General features: G+C 33.2%; 1 protein-coding gene across 7 annotated transcripts in view; it reads left to right on the top strand.

Moving 5' to 3' along the window:
- Positions 1 to 12,696, top strand: part of LOC141462280 (uncharacterized) — a 236,355-nt gene extending 223,659 nt beyond the window's left edge. For 4 of the 7 annotated variants that reach the window (XM_074143988.1, XM_074143997.1, XM_074144005.1 and 1 more), the window contains 4 exons: positions 5,260 to 5,428; positions 6,890 to 6,977; positions 9,982 to 10,123; positions 12,186 to 12,696. In XM_074143988.1, coding sequence (XP_074000089.1) covers positions 5,391 to 5,428; positions 6,890 to 6,977; positions 9,982 to 10,123; positions 12,186 to 12,319 — 402 coding nt within the window. In that variant the 5' untranslated portion in view covers positions 5,260 to 5,390 and the 3' untranslated portion in view covers positions 12,320 to 12,696. Of the gene's footprint in view, positions 1 to 1,522; positions 3,356 to 5,259; positions 5,429 to 6,889; positions 6,978 to 9,981; positions 10,124 to 12,185 lie in introns of those variants that run through there. The other 3 variants (XM_074144015.1, XM_074144043.1, XM_074144033.1) reach the window with 2 other exon arrangements.
- Positions 12,697 to 13,193: the final 497 nt, after the last annotated feature.

Here is a 13,193-nt window from a genome sequence, read left to right as displayed (position 1 = left end):
CTAAACATAAATTACCTGACCTATTTATTAAATCATGTCTCGTACATACAACGTTCACTGCGTATTTGAGAATTATCTGGATAAATGGACAGCATTTGTTTTCCTGAACTGCGATAGATATGAGTTTAGAAGTAATGCTAGCAGCCAGTGTATAGTGTGCTTTATGATGAGGGATTTAAAGTTAGTGGTTCGTTTACAGGGATTGTACTGAATTTTACTATTTTCTACTTCTAAAGAAATTAACAGGTAATCTTTGAGGTTTTATAAACGTAAAAAAAATATTTTTTTTTACACACTTAGATTATGAATCAATACCAATACGCAATATTTAGTTAATTCAGTGAAAGCCCTGAAGTTAATTTAGTCTTAAAGCTCTGCGAAAAAAAAAAAAATAAGACTGTAATGGCAGTACATTAACTTGCCTTCGGTGAATCAATCAGTCACCAAAAAAAAGCTAAATAGTACTGTATAATCACTGTATACTTATTATGAATTATTCCATTTCAATCTAATAAATCATGGCTTAATTTAAATCGTAGAACCATCCAATTTATTCATATTTTTCAATCAATTTTACTCATCCCGAATTTATGGAAATCACAATATCATTTACTCATCTACAATATAGCTAGCTATCTGCTGCACAAAATAGAATTTTAGTTAAATCTCCCTATTTCATCTGATTGTTTTTAATAATATTCTTCTATGATTTATTATTTATTAATTACATACATATAATTTGAAATATTTAAAAAAAATAATAGAATTAAATCCCCAGTTTGTCAATTAAAAATAGTTTTTATTGTTAGCCCCGGCGCATATAGAAACAACTATTGCAGTTACACAAATAACGTTGTCTAATTTTCACAGAACAGGAATTATGTGCAAAAAGTGATTGGATGTAATTCCATGAATATCTCTATAGAGGTCGAAAAGTTTTTTGTCGACCAAGGAGTCTCAATTGCAGGAGTAGATTGCATTCTAAGTCTTTGAGAGATAAAAAGCTAAAATGAAGACAAGATAATTCTTTTTCACATCTAGTTATTATTGAAAAATTAAGTTATGATTAAGTTCTTGTTCTCGCCAACTAGAATTCGCTTTTTACCATTCCCATGGCCGCTGAATTGTAAAGGAGAAATTATGGAGTGACTCATTCTTCTGTTTCTTCTTGAGAAATGTCCCCAGTCCCTTATTGCAGCAAGTAAAAAAAAGGTTGTTCTCAGCAGCTGCTGATAGTGTTACCATTACTGTTCTTAAAGTAAGTCTTTGTGACTTTCCAGACTAGAGGGTAAAAAGACTAGGGTGGAGTTGGTCGCTTAAATTAAGAGCTTTTGTCCTTCCAAATTTTCCTTCCTTTTATTAGTAAGTTCATTGAACACAAAATTAACTTGAGCTTTTCTTCATTATTATTATTATTATTCTAAGAAAATGAAAAGATAAGTGTTATGTAAAATTTCTAGAAATACAGATAGAAAAAAATACAAAAATATAAATACAACATTGAACATTTTTAAGATTTTTTATTATCAATTTTAAGTACTTATTTCTACGTGAGAGTGAGTGGGCCTGGAACTTCTAGGATTTAAGTTTAGTCTTCTAGTTTGTAGGATTTTAATTCGGAAAATAATAGACCTCAACGATGCTACAAAATTATATCAGCATACCTAGGACACACAGAGTGAGTGTTGTCTAGTAAGAAGTTAAACGTTGCAAGTTTACTCGCGTCCATCAATTTTGCTCTCAAAACACCGTAACGTTTAAAATCTACACACAGAGGAGAAATTTAACCCTTCTACCCTTACTAAAGATAAGTCTTAGCATGTTTCATGTGTAACCTTTACGACATATTCACACTTGTTCAAATAGTCTCTAATTACCAAGAATATGTAGAATCGATTATTATGTTAGCAACAACCATCTATCATCGCAGGAGTGCAGTTCGCGCCAGCTGTGCGCTCTAATTACTGTGCTAAACTCTGACATATTCATTAACTTGCATATTATTAATTATATTGGAAAGTTTGTCAGGAAAAACTAATTAATTCGTCTTCTAAATTCATTAGTTTAAGAACGAACCACAATTTATTTATTTTTGCTCCAAAATTTCTCAATTGGCCAGATTTTCGAATACTTATTTCTACATGCGGGTGCGGTGAAAGAAATTGCAATGGCGTAAACGGTTCCTTACTAGAAAATGTTCATTAATACCAAAAATTATAAAAAATAAAACGTAATAACCTTATAAACTAGTTCCTTCTTAGTTTGAGACCAGAGCAGCTGCACACTAGCCGCGGCTCTTCGCTTATTCCAGCGATATTCGCGATACTTTTGCCCCCGCAAATATAAGTACAAGCCAAGAAATCACATTTTATAAGATTTATTTTAATCATTTTTTGTGAACATAAAATATCTAACCAGAATTGGAATTCGAACCAGAGTCGGTTTGCTTTCCCCCATCACAAAAAATGCCAATTTTTATAAGGTAGCTATCCTTTTATTAATGACTTAAATTTCTAGTTCTTATTTTTATTCATCAAGTTTTCCCAAAAAAATTTTGAAAATTTGTGATGCACCTTAAAATAAGAGATGGCCAAGAATCGAGCGCTCACACTAATAAATAAACCATAATTTTTTTGTTTTTTTAAAAAAAATTGGCCCATCCACGAAAAATTGCCCCTCTCGGAACATTCTTTCAACCCCTTTCACGGGGATTTGTTTTGTGTTACCGTGCCTATAGTTAATTTATATGTTCTAAAGAAATTGTATAAGTAATATGGCAGAAATTTGTAGAGTAATGGGATCTATTCACTTTAGAGCCTTGAATTAGAGTCTCAGAATGAGAACGGTAACTAATTTATAGAAACTCGGAAAGGAGGAATTAATAACCTAGCCAGCAAAAAAACAAAGTTGCACCACTTTAGATATTGAACTTGGAAATTAAGTTTTATCAATTTCTAAACGAAGATCAACACAGGATTTTATGGGAAGAAGATGGCCACCACTATATTGGTCGCGAAAGGGAGATTGGCGTGTGAACTTGGAGGTGGAGGGAGCGGCCGCCATATATTTTTTAGGAAGGTACTATTTGGAAATAATATGCACGAGTTGGCAAGATATTGATTGCAGCAAGCAGCCGGTACACCTGTGTCCCCTCCACTTCTCTTCTTGGTCTTGCCGCCTCTTGCACATCTAACTAAGACCGCCCATCTATTTGGCCGCCCCTTGGCGGTGCAGTCGGTGGCTCGCTCATCACACTACCGGCTCTCGGTGCGACCTAGGGGACACACACTTGCTGCACCACAGCTGCCACCGCTGTCTGCCTCCACACACCCAACCAGGCTATACATCTATAGCGGTATGCCACCACAACATTGACAATAACTTTACTCTCTTTCTAACATTTATTCAAGAATACATATCCACCCACACTAACCGCTCACACCCGCCATACTGTTTTCCCTCTCTACCAGCGCCAGCTTAATGGTAATGACCACTTTCTTTTTACTTTTTCATCTATCACCATTCTGATTTGCATAATGATGCACTTTGGAAATCTCTGTAATCTTCGCCTGTGTCGTCTTCCTGGATAAAATAAATCTCTTCTTGAAGAATGATCTCTGTCGATGATTTCTTGACTTTATTATTTTTTTGTCTTCAATCGCCTCGCAAGAGAATGTATTGCGTCCCGTTGTAAATTTTGGAGAATGAGTTCATTACACCAGAAATATGACTTTTTACCTCTCGCCTAAAGATATACAGACCCGGAATCCTTAATGGAATTTCAAGTATCTAATCGCCAATTTATTTGCAAGAAAAAGTCTCTGGGAATTTAAATTGCCTCAGGCAGAGGGAGCCGCCGATATTGTTATACTCCAACTTAGAAGATTGTCAACTAACATTAGTGGCTAGTCAACAGGAAAGTGCTAGTTTTGCTTTTGCCGATGATGGTGTTGTCTAACAAGATTAAGAGTGAGTATCGACACTTCCAGAGCTATTTGTAATTGCAAAAGAATTTGAAAAGAGGTAAACAGTGAAACAAAACAAGAAAAGGAGAAGAAAAACACTATCCCACACCTTCTGTTAGCGTAGTCATGACTTAACGTTGTTCAAAAAACACTTGGAAGCAGTTTTAATCTCTAAAAACTTTTTTAAGTGAGATTATTTGTGATAAGATAGCGCTTAACAATTATAGAGGTTTCTGAGTGGTTCAACAGTCCTTAAAATAAAATGTGGTCCTCGACAGCAAAAGTAAGGGTCTGCTAGAATACATTATGGCAAATCGTGTGGAAAGTGGCTCCATGCAAAGACACTTTACTCTTTGTTCTTACGACTCGTCCAAAATTAATTTATCAGATGGTGCCTGACGACCTTGTTTTAGTTGGAATGAACCTGATTAGTCCCCAGTTCACTAAAAGAAAAAAGGAATTAAGCAAAACATTTCATTAGAAAATTCAAATGCAGAATACTAACGTATTAATGTCGTAATATCTTGAGGATCTCATCAACCTTACTGAAGTAATCGACTAAGGAAGATAGCATGCTTAAACATTATCAGCGTTTGGCAGAAATACAATTTAAAGGATTACTTTCCAAGGTTACACTGCTCATCGTTAAAGACCAACATACCTGAAAATGTTTTCACACCAAGTTGAAATTACCAAATTGCTCTCAGATTTCTAGGAATTGCGTGACCTTAGAAACAAAAGGAATTTTGCGAACGTTTCTAAATTTTCTATGTTATGGTCGATAATGTAGGTTTGATCTTTATCGAGTTCAGAGTTTTTTTTGCGGGAAAGAACTCTCTTTGGCGGGAAATTGGTGGTACGATATATCAAACCAAAGAGTATATTGGGTGGAGCGCCAAGTACACTAGCTGCAGGCAGGTACGGATCCAGAACAATTATTCAATGCAATTCCAAACTAAAGTCAGTGGATCGAAAAATGCAACTGAGCAGTTAAGAATTGAGCTGTTGAGAATCAATTAGAATTGATTTTTTTTTCAAATACTCAAATAATAAAACAAAAAATTAGGAAATGAATGAATAATTTTGAAGGACCAGTGCGGAAAATGTTATTTTTCTTTGAGTATGGAATATTCAGAGTGATTTCTAATTTTAAGTTTTACCGAAACTTATTAATTATTAGATATTTAAGTTATAGTAAGATTTAAGAACTTTTCTTGTAGGTGAAAAACTTTTTTCAAAAAACATTAAATTGTTATTTTATTAAAAACTATTAAACCGTATTTTTTGTTTAAAGGAAATAAATAAATTCAAACTTTAGTAACGTTACTGGCGTTCTTGGCACAAATTTTTAAGTCAATATTGACCTGATCTCTTAGCAACTAGACTAACAAAGTGTACTCTGGAAGTTCTAGATGAGCAGAAACAATGGCAGGGAAATCCGAATTCTTATACGATGGAAAAATGTGAGTAAATAATATAATTTAATTGTTTAGAAAGATTTTTCTCAGTTATTCTGATAATAGTTGAATTAGTTTTTCCGCTGAAGAAATATCAAGAGTTTTCTCTATTATTTATAGTTGATAAACAATAAATTTTTACTCCAAATAGTCTGGTGGTTAAAAATATATCGTACAGTAATGATCCATGCCAAATTGGGTTTTAAAGGAGTCTATTAGTACTAGAGTTTTCACACCCGTACTGCGGGCGCCTGTTATTTCTGTAGGGCAGGAACCTCTACTAAACTCAGAAATAATGGGGTGAAAAACAAAATCAGCTTTCATTGCTATTTTACTTATCACTTTCTCCTACTGCAGTTCTTCTAAGTTTTCTTAAACTAAATATTATTTTGTTTCAAAAAGAAAATTTGAGGAGAGTGAAGTGAAAAACAAGTATTCAGGAAAACTGCATTTCCGTTAAAATTATTTCCTTAAAACTATTTGTTACTTATTCAAGCTTTTTTTTTTTCCTAAATCTGAGAATAACTTCGTGGAATACTTATTTTATCTAGACTTCACTGAAGGCAATAACTTACTTTTCTACTACCATCTTAAAGTTACACTCCCAAAACGACCATCTTACATTTCGTACTTACTGTTAGGAATGGTTTAAAATTTAATTACATTCCAATTATATTTTTAATATTGTTTGCCCTGTTGCGTTTGGGAGAAAAATTTGATTAAGTCTTTCAAGCAGAATCAAGTTTACATTTATTTATGTGAAATAATCCAACTTAATTGGTACACCGACCAAGAGAACAGTTAAATTCTACACGAAATTAGTCTTAGTATATTGCATTTGTAAATATAAAGAAGAATTGAAATTGATGAACCTAGTGAAAAACCAGTATGTGAGAAAGTAAGAAGAACAGAAATGAATCTCTTACTTCAAATCGCCTCAGGGTAAAAACTCAATTCTGATTAAAATAAAAGAACGAATCCAACTGTTAATAAACACTAGCGAAACTTTTAGGATATTCTAAGACATCTCTAGGATCATTTATTCTGAATACATTATAACTCAAATCCTTGAAACGTATCTCTGAACAATCCTTCATTGTTTCATTACATAAATATATCAGCCCGTAAATGAGTACGCCAAGCCACAACAGACGTTGTGATCCTTCCAATCAATAGCCACGGAATCTATCAGTCTAGTCCTGAGTGCTAGACTTGTGACGAGATGAAAAACGCCTATCGCTATTTAGGTTAAAAAACATTGTTTTACTAATACTTTGCGTAGCGCGTTCAGGAGAGCCTTACTTACATGGAAAAGATTCGAGGATAATGGTTAAGGAAATCTGGTGATATACCAGGCTCTCTCCTGCAGAACGTTTCTTGTTAGTATATATTTTAGTGATTAGATAATTTCTTGATTATATTACTTTAATATTAAACGTAGTGATATTTTCTTTATCTATTTTCAAGGAAAGAACTAATTTTGCAAGAGGAGAAAATTAAAAATTTTTGGAATAAACATTGGAGCACTTACGCAAGTTATGAATTTCATAAAAAGGTAAAATCTCTGAATATTTTAGTTTCTTAAAATTTTATGGGAACCTTGTTTTCTGAGAAAATAAATTTCAGTGGAGTTTTGGAGAAAGAAGGTTACCTCAGAATTCCTATTAAGTTCAAACCAGCCTAGATTGTGCAATGTGAATTAAATGAGTTTCTAAAAAATCCATATTAAAAATTTAGACTGGTTGTTGTAGATTTCAGGAAAAGTTTATTATGTTAATTTTTATCGCTACTTTTTTTTAAAACTTACACTTTGATTTTTTTTTTTAAAGCTTATATTTGAATTTAACTATATTTACAATAATCAGTAAAGTTTGTTTGTAAAATTGCTACTAAAAAAAAATCATTTTAAAGAAATTCCGAAAAGGATGTATTTTAGTCAGTGTATTGTTCGGTGTTCATTGCTAGAAGGTATTAGTAGCTAACTAAAATGTTACAAATCCGAAGAAAATCGCTTGACCAATTTGGAGATCATTGAGCTTCCAGCTGACTATGATCCAGTCGAAAAAAAAGGAGACGGGTGTTCCGAGCGATATCTCTCTGTCTACTTGGATCTTTTGAGCTGGAGAGACATGTGAAGGATCTAAGATATCTCTATGGAGGTTTTAAGAGAATATGATTATGTGAATGGGTGGATGTCCGCAGAATTTCAGAGGTAGGGTAAACTATTGATTAAGAACTACAATACAACACTCTACTATATTTTAAAATTACAAATACGGACCAACTGATTAATACTTAGATTTTTACGACATGAAGTAATGATGAGGAATGGTAGTAGTGGCGTAGAATAATGAGTAAAATCAGATTTATTAATTCTGCAGCTTCAAGTTAAAGGTTTGTTGACGAAGTTATAGATTCTAGATATGGTCTCGCGTGCTTGAATGAGCGTTTAGAATAAGCATAGTGAGCTTGAATAATGAGAGCGCCTATTTTCTGAGCGTCTCCAGCAAAATTACTGATTAGAGTTTAGAGTAATAGATCGTAAAAAGATTTTTCCCCTTCTCTAATTTGCTTCTTTCCTTTCTTCTATTAACAGCTCTTTTTTCGGCTGTAAATTTACTCACTTTGGTAAGAGAGAGTTGTTGTTTCTCTTCTACTACATTATGCAGAAAATGATTCAGGATCAGCATGCAAATACATATTACTAGCCTCTGTTGTAAAGTCAAATCATTGACTCCTCAAGTCCCACCGGTAACTGGTACCTCAGTGGATGGAACGATTTTTTTTCAGCTCTATAGCGGATGCTGTCAGTTCAAAGGATGAAGAGAAAAAACAGTCTGTTACTTTGATTGCGTTACAGTATCTACTTGCGATATGTGGCTTATGAAACTTGCAGATCAAAGGAAGTCAATTAGGATTTTCACTCTTTTTTTAAAGTTTCATAATGTTTGCTACACCAACTGACGAACTGTAAAGTTAAAAGTAGTATATGGGAAAGATCACTCGTACTTCCGATCATTGGATACAGAGAAAGATTGTGAGGGATGCAGATTGTTGGCAAAAGTGCAGGCTGAAAGAACGAACAGGGTAAAAGATGGTAGCGGGGAAACAAAGTAAGAGCAGACTTTTAATTGAGATGTTAATTATAAGTTATGTCGCATAATTCAATTTAGTTCCTACACTTCTGAATGGGAGGTCTCAAAAAGGAAGTGAAACGGGTGACAAAGAAGATGGTAAACAAGCAGAATTAGAGGGGCCACCGCGATGATAACTGAGACGCTTCCGGTGCCTTCAGCACTTTGCACAACTCTTTGCAATAATAAAGGGTATGAGTCCTGTACAAAAGAAAACAAGGTTGCCCGAAGACGCTCTCCCTTGTTTGAAGGGGAGGAGGAAGTCGGGTGGTTAGAAAAGGGGATACTCGTGTTGGCAATACCAGCAATAGAAGAAGTAACGAATGGAGGGCAACCGGGGGGTTGGGAAGAAGTGAGAGGGCACATTCCTCCGCTATGAGGAAATTAAAGTTTGTCTTCTCGGATCTGAAAGCCATTTCCTCCAAGTTGGCTGGAAATATTTCTCGAACTAAAGGATCCTAAAATTGAACTTTGAGTTGAAATAGCTAAAGAAAAACAGACTGCTTCACATTTCCGTCGATTTTTCACAAGAAAGTACATCTACAATTCCCCTCCCTCCAACCACCAGAGTCGTACAATAATGTGCCCGTTAAATTATTAAATCAAAATAGTGATAAACAATAATGATAGTAATTTAATCATAAATGTATAATTTTAAAATATTAAAAGAAAGACAGCCGTTACTTTTTTGCCCGTTTGAATTTCATCTCACCTTTTATCTGTAAGTGATTCAGAAGACAAATTATTATTTTTTTAATTTAAATTATTTTCTTTGTCAAGGAAATGACGTTAAAATATAATTTAATGAAAAAATACATTAGTCAATACAAAAATAAACAATAACAAAAGATTAGACCACCATGGTTCTGAAAATTTACTCCAACTTGAAAAAAATACTTTCTACATTATATATTTATGAGAAATAATTAGCTAAGAAATATTACAGGGTAGGCATCATTTTCTGTTAATAGTTATTTGAGCTTTTCTTAGTATTGGAACAACATTTCCTCACAAGGAACTGGAACTGAAAGGAATTTTCTTAGAAAAATTATTCAAATAAAAGTTATAAAAATATGGTAAGTAATGTATGTACAATACAGAGTAGATCGTAGGATCTATTTTTGAAAAATCTCAGAGAAGTAAAAAATTCCTTCTGTAAAGTGGAGCTTCTTGCTATTGTAAAATTTGGTGTGATCACTTCTGATAGCTCTATTAACTGGATTTTTTCAAAATTCAAATTTTTAAAATATATTTACTTCTTATTAAAATTGTACACTTTTTAAAATTTACATTTCATAGGCAAAACTTAATACATTTTAAAAAGAAGGAACATTGCACCAAAGTGATTAGATGAATGTTGCACATCCTCCAAAACCCGCAACATCCTAACAGCCTTATAAGTTGAAAATCTTAATTTCTGTGCAGATCATCAGAAAAGAATGTATAAAAGCAGGGAAAGATCCAGATTTCATTTTCAACAGGATAAAAAAGAAAAATGAGGAAAAGGAAATAAAACCTTTGTACGATATCAAACCATCGCCAAAACCACATCCAGTCCTATCTTCTCGTAAGTTGAGTTTGTAAATACTTTTTTTCTTTCTTTAATTAATCTAAGAAGATAGAATAGAAACGAGCAAATTTTCTATTTTAAATTTTCATTGGAAACATCCATTCTGAGGTCCCGGAGTTCTACCTAAATAGGTTTTCAGTGATTTTGTCTCGAAAATAGTTCCAATATTTTAAACATTGCATTCATTTATGGCATCTATTAAAAGGAGGATTTGCCCTATATTGTAGAGAAAATTTGGGAATTTTATCATTTACAGAAAAAGAGAAAAAAATTGTCAAAGTTGGGTGTTTTTCAACGTTACACTTTTTCGTGCAGTTTTTGACGATCCTACCGGACAGTTTTAATCACTTTTATAAGTAAGTTTACAGGGAATTTTATGGAGAGTCCATAAAGACTTTTCGAGTTAAACTCTCCCTCAAATACCTTTTGAGTACATACATTGTATATTATCGTTTCCGTATATTGTACTGTTACTTCCCCTACATTGATATTGAACTGAAAAAACTGAATATAGCCGACTTAAATACTGGAGACTGGACAAATTTTAGAGAAAGTCTCCTACATCTTTTTAATAAAAAAACACATAGAAAGTAATTATTCTACATTGATAGGCATTGTCGGGAATTCAGAGATAATGTTCCTAAGTATTAGGTAAATCCTTGGAGCTTTGAGTTCGAGAAAGAACACCTCTTCTTGCTCAGTAAAGTTACCAAGTAGCATTACACTCGCATTTCTTTCTCTTACTATAATTCTTGTGTTACATTTTCTATTATCTTCGAATTTTTACTAATATTAATTTTCACCAAAATAAATTGTTATTTTAAATGAATTGAGACTCCCCTTAAAATTTATTTCAGGATTTTAAAGGAAATTATTTGTATGGACAATTTACAAAAACAAAAATTGTTTAAGAGATACAGTCTTACACGCTTAGTGATTTTTTTCCCCCCATATCTTAATTCTCGTTAAATTGATATAGATGCAAAACTGTATAATTAGAGAATTTAATTAAGAATATTCCAGACAAAGACTTTAAATTGGAAATGAGAATTGAGATCAAAAGTTTTCGTAGAAAAATTTTTACAAAATACGTTTTATAAATTAAAAATCAATAAGTATGGAGAATGGTCTGTGTGGAAAAAGCATATCAAATATCCCTGAGAGGACAGTGTACTTTTTTCTCTCTAAAAGTAGTTAAAGTTGACCAACCGGAAATACCACTTTATCCAATTGGTTGTTCAATTTTTCTCGATATACCATAGCAGTCTCTAGTGTTTTTCTATTAACTAGTTATTTATTTCTTTCCATGAGCTTTTCTTTACGATCTTAAAGGTTGGAAAAGTTCAACCATCTGTCCCATTGATCTAGGGTTATAGTTATAAGTAATTGGAAGGGTGAGAGAAACATTTATTTAATTGGTAGAAATGTTTAGCAATATCAGGGGCGATGCAAACTATTTCGATATCAGTATTTGATGTTTTTCTGGCTTTGAAACCCCTACTGCTCTCAGTAAAAAAAAGTAAAGTAATGCCTATTTTATCAGGCGGGTTTTACGTCCAACTACCAAATTAAGTGTCCTGGACGGAGGCGACTAAGCAAACATATTTTACTGCAAAGTTCTCATGTTAAACATTAAATAAAATCCAAAGCCTAGAGCGGGAATCGAACCCAGTACCACGATAGATATTAGCTTTGCAGGCCTCGTTTCTAACCGCTCAGCTACCGTTTCTATCGTTAGAATTGGTACTGTGCTTCTTTCAGGATACCTTCTTGTGAGCTAATATATCTTCTTTCTAACGTTCTGAATTAGAGTAGTGGGAACGTCTTATAACTTCTATCTCAGTGTTTGAATGTGTGCTGACTGGACAAGCTAGAATAGAATCGGTATATCTCCAGCCATTTCATGTTACCTTTTGAGTTTTGAAGTTTGCTTCATTATATAAATTTGACGCTCTCACTATCCAGAATTGAACTATTTGTGTGTGAGATAAAAATATACTGTGATATAATTGAGCTTTATGACATTTAATAGTTTTAATTTCTGTTGATTTTCTTGCAGAAATGGTTGGCTGGCGAAGTAACCCTGAACACAGTTTAGAAGTAGTCGGTAGACTGTATGTATCGCCCACAAAAACTATGTATCCACCTGGACAAGAACCTCCAGAGCGCTATAATGTCATGTTCTTTGGCTGAACATAATTAAGTTAGAAGTCTTGCTTTGATATGTAAACAACTTAGCTTTTTTTACATCTCGGACACGCTGTACGGTTGTCCCAGGATGTCGTGGGAAACTAGATCAAAGGCTGCAACTAAAAGAAATGAAAAACGCTTAAACAGAGAATACTGGAATTATGAACAATAAGCTTAATGTATGAGAAGCTGATCAACTGAGAACGGCAGCGACTTAAGTTCTGTTTTTGGTATCATGATATACATGGATCACGATTTAGACAAATCAATCGATTTAGTTAAATGAAAAAAGAAATTTTTTTTAAAGCGTTAGTGAAACTATTAAATTGTAACATTTCAAAAATAAACCATTACTGATAATTATAATACATTATAATTAATTATAATAATGCAATCAATCTTCCTAAGCTTCACCGGCACAAAAAAAAATTCTCAAAAAAAATAATAATCAATTTAAATATCTTCTATCTATAAATATTTTCCAGCACCCTAATGCATTTTTTGTCCGAAACACCATTTTGAATTACCGAAGTTATAACGTTTCTGAAGACTCCGTAGGCGGTGTGTGTTATCTCAATCTCCGGTACATGCTTTGGTTCTCCACTGGTGAGTTAAACTTCTTCATATTCTAGAGCTAGATAGACTGGGAGTGCATCGGAAATTTCTTGAAGACATTTTAAATAAAAGACCTTATAATTGCCGTTATTTTTTCCCCAGAAAGTCGAGCGTATTTTTGCTTTCCTACATTTTTTCTTATTATTAATTTAAGGTGTTTCAACTTCGAGGGTCATTGGCGTACGGAGCACTTCTAACCACCAGACAGTTTTCTCTCGTTATTTGAAATCCTGTCTTTCTGGTAGAGAATATTTTTTCAATT

The sequence above is a fragment of the Rhodnius prolixus genome, unplaced genomic scaffold (genome assembly GCF_049639745.1).
Source record: "Rhodnius prolixus isolate KJV_2025 unplaced genomic scaffold, Rpr scaffold_1, whole genome shotgun sequence".
NCBI lineage: Eukaryota > Metazoa > Arthropoda > Insecta > Hemiptera > Reduviidae > Rhodnius > Rhodnius prolixus.
Note: the sequence above shows the minus strand (reverse complement) of the source record. Positions and strands in the feature narration are given on the sequence as shown.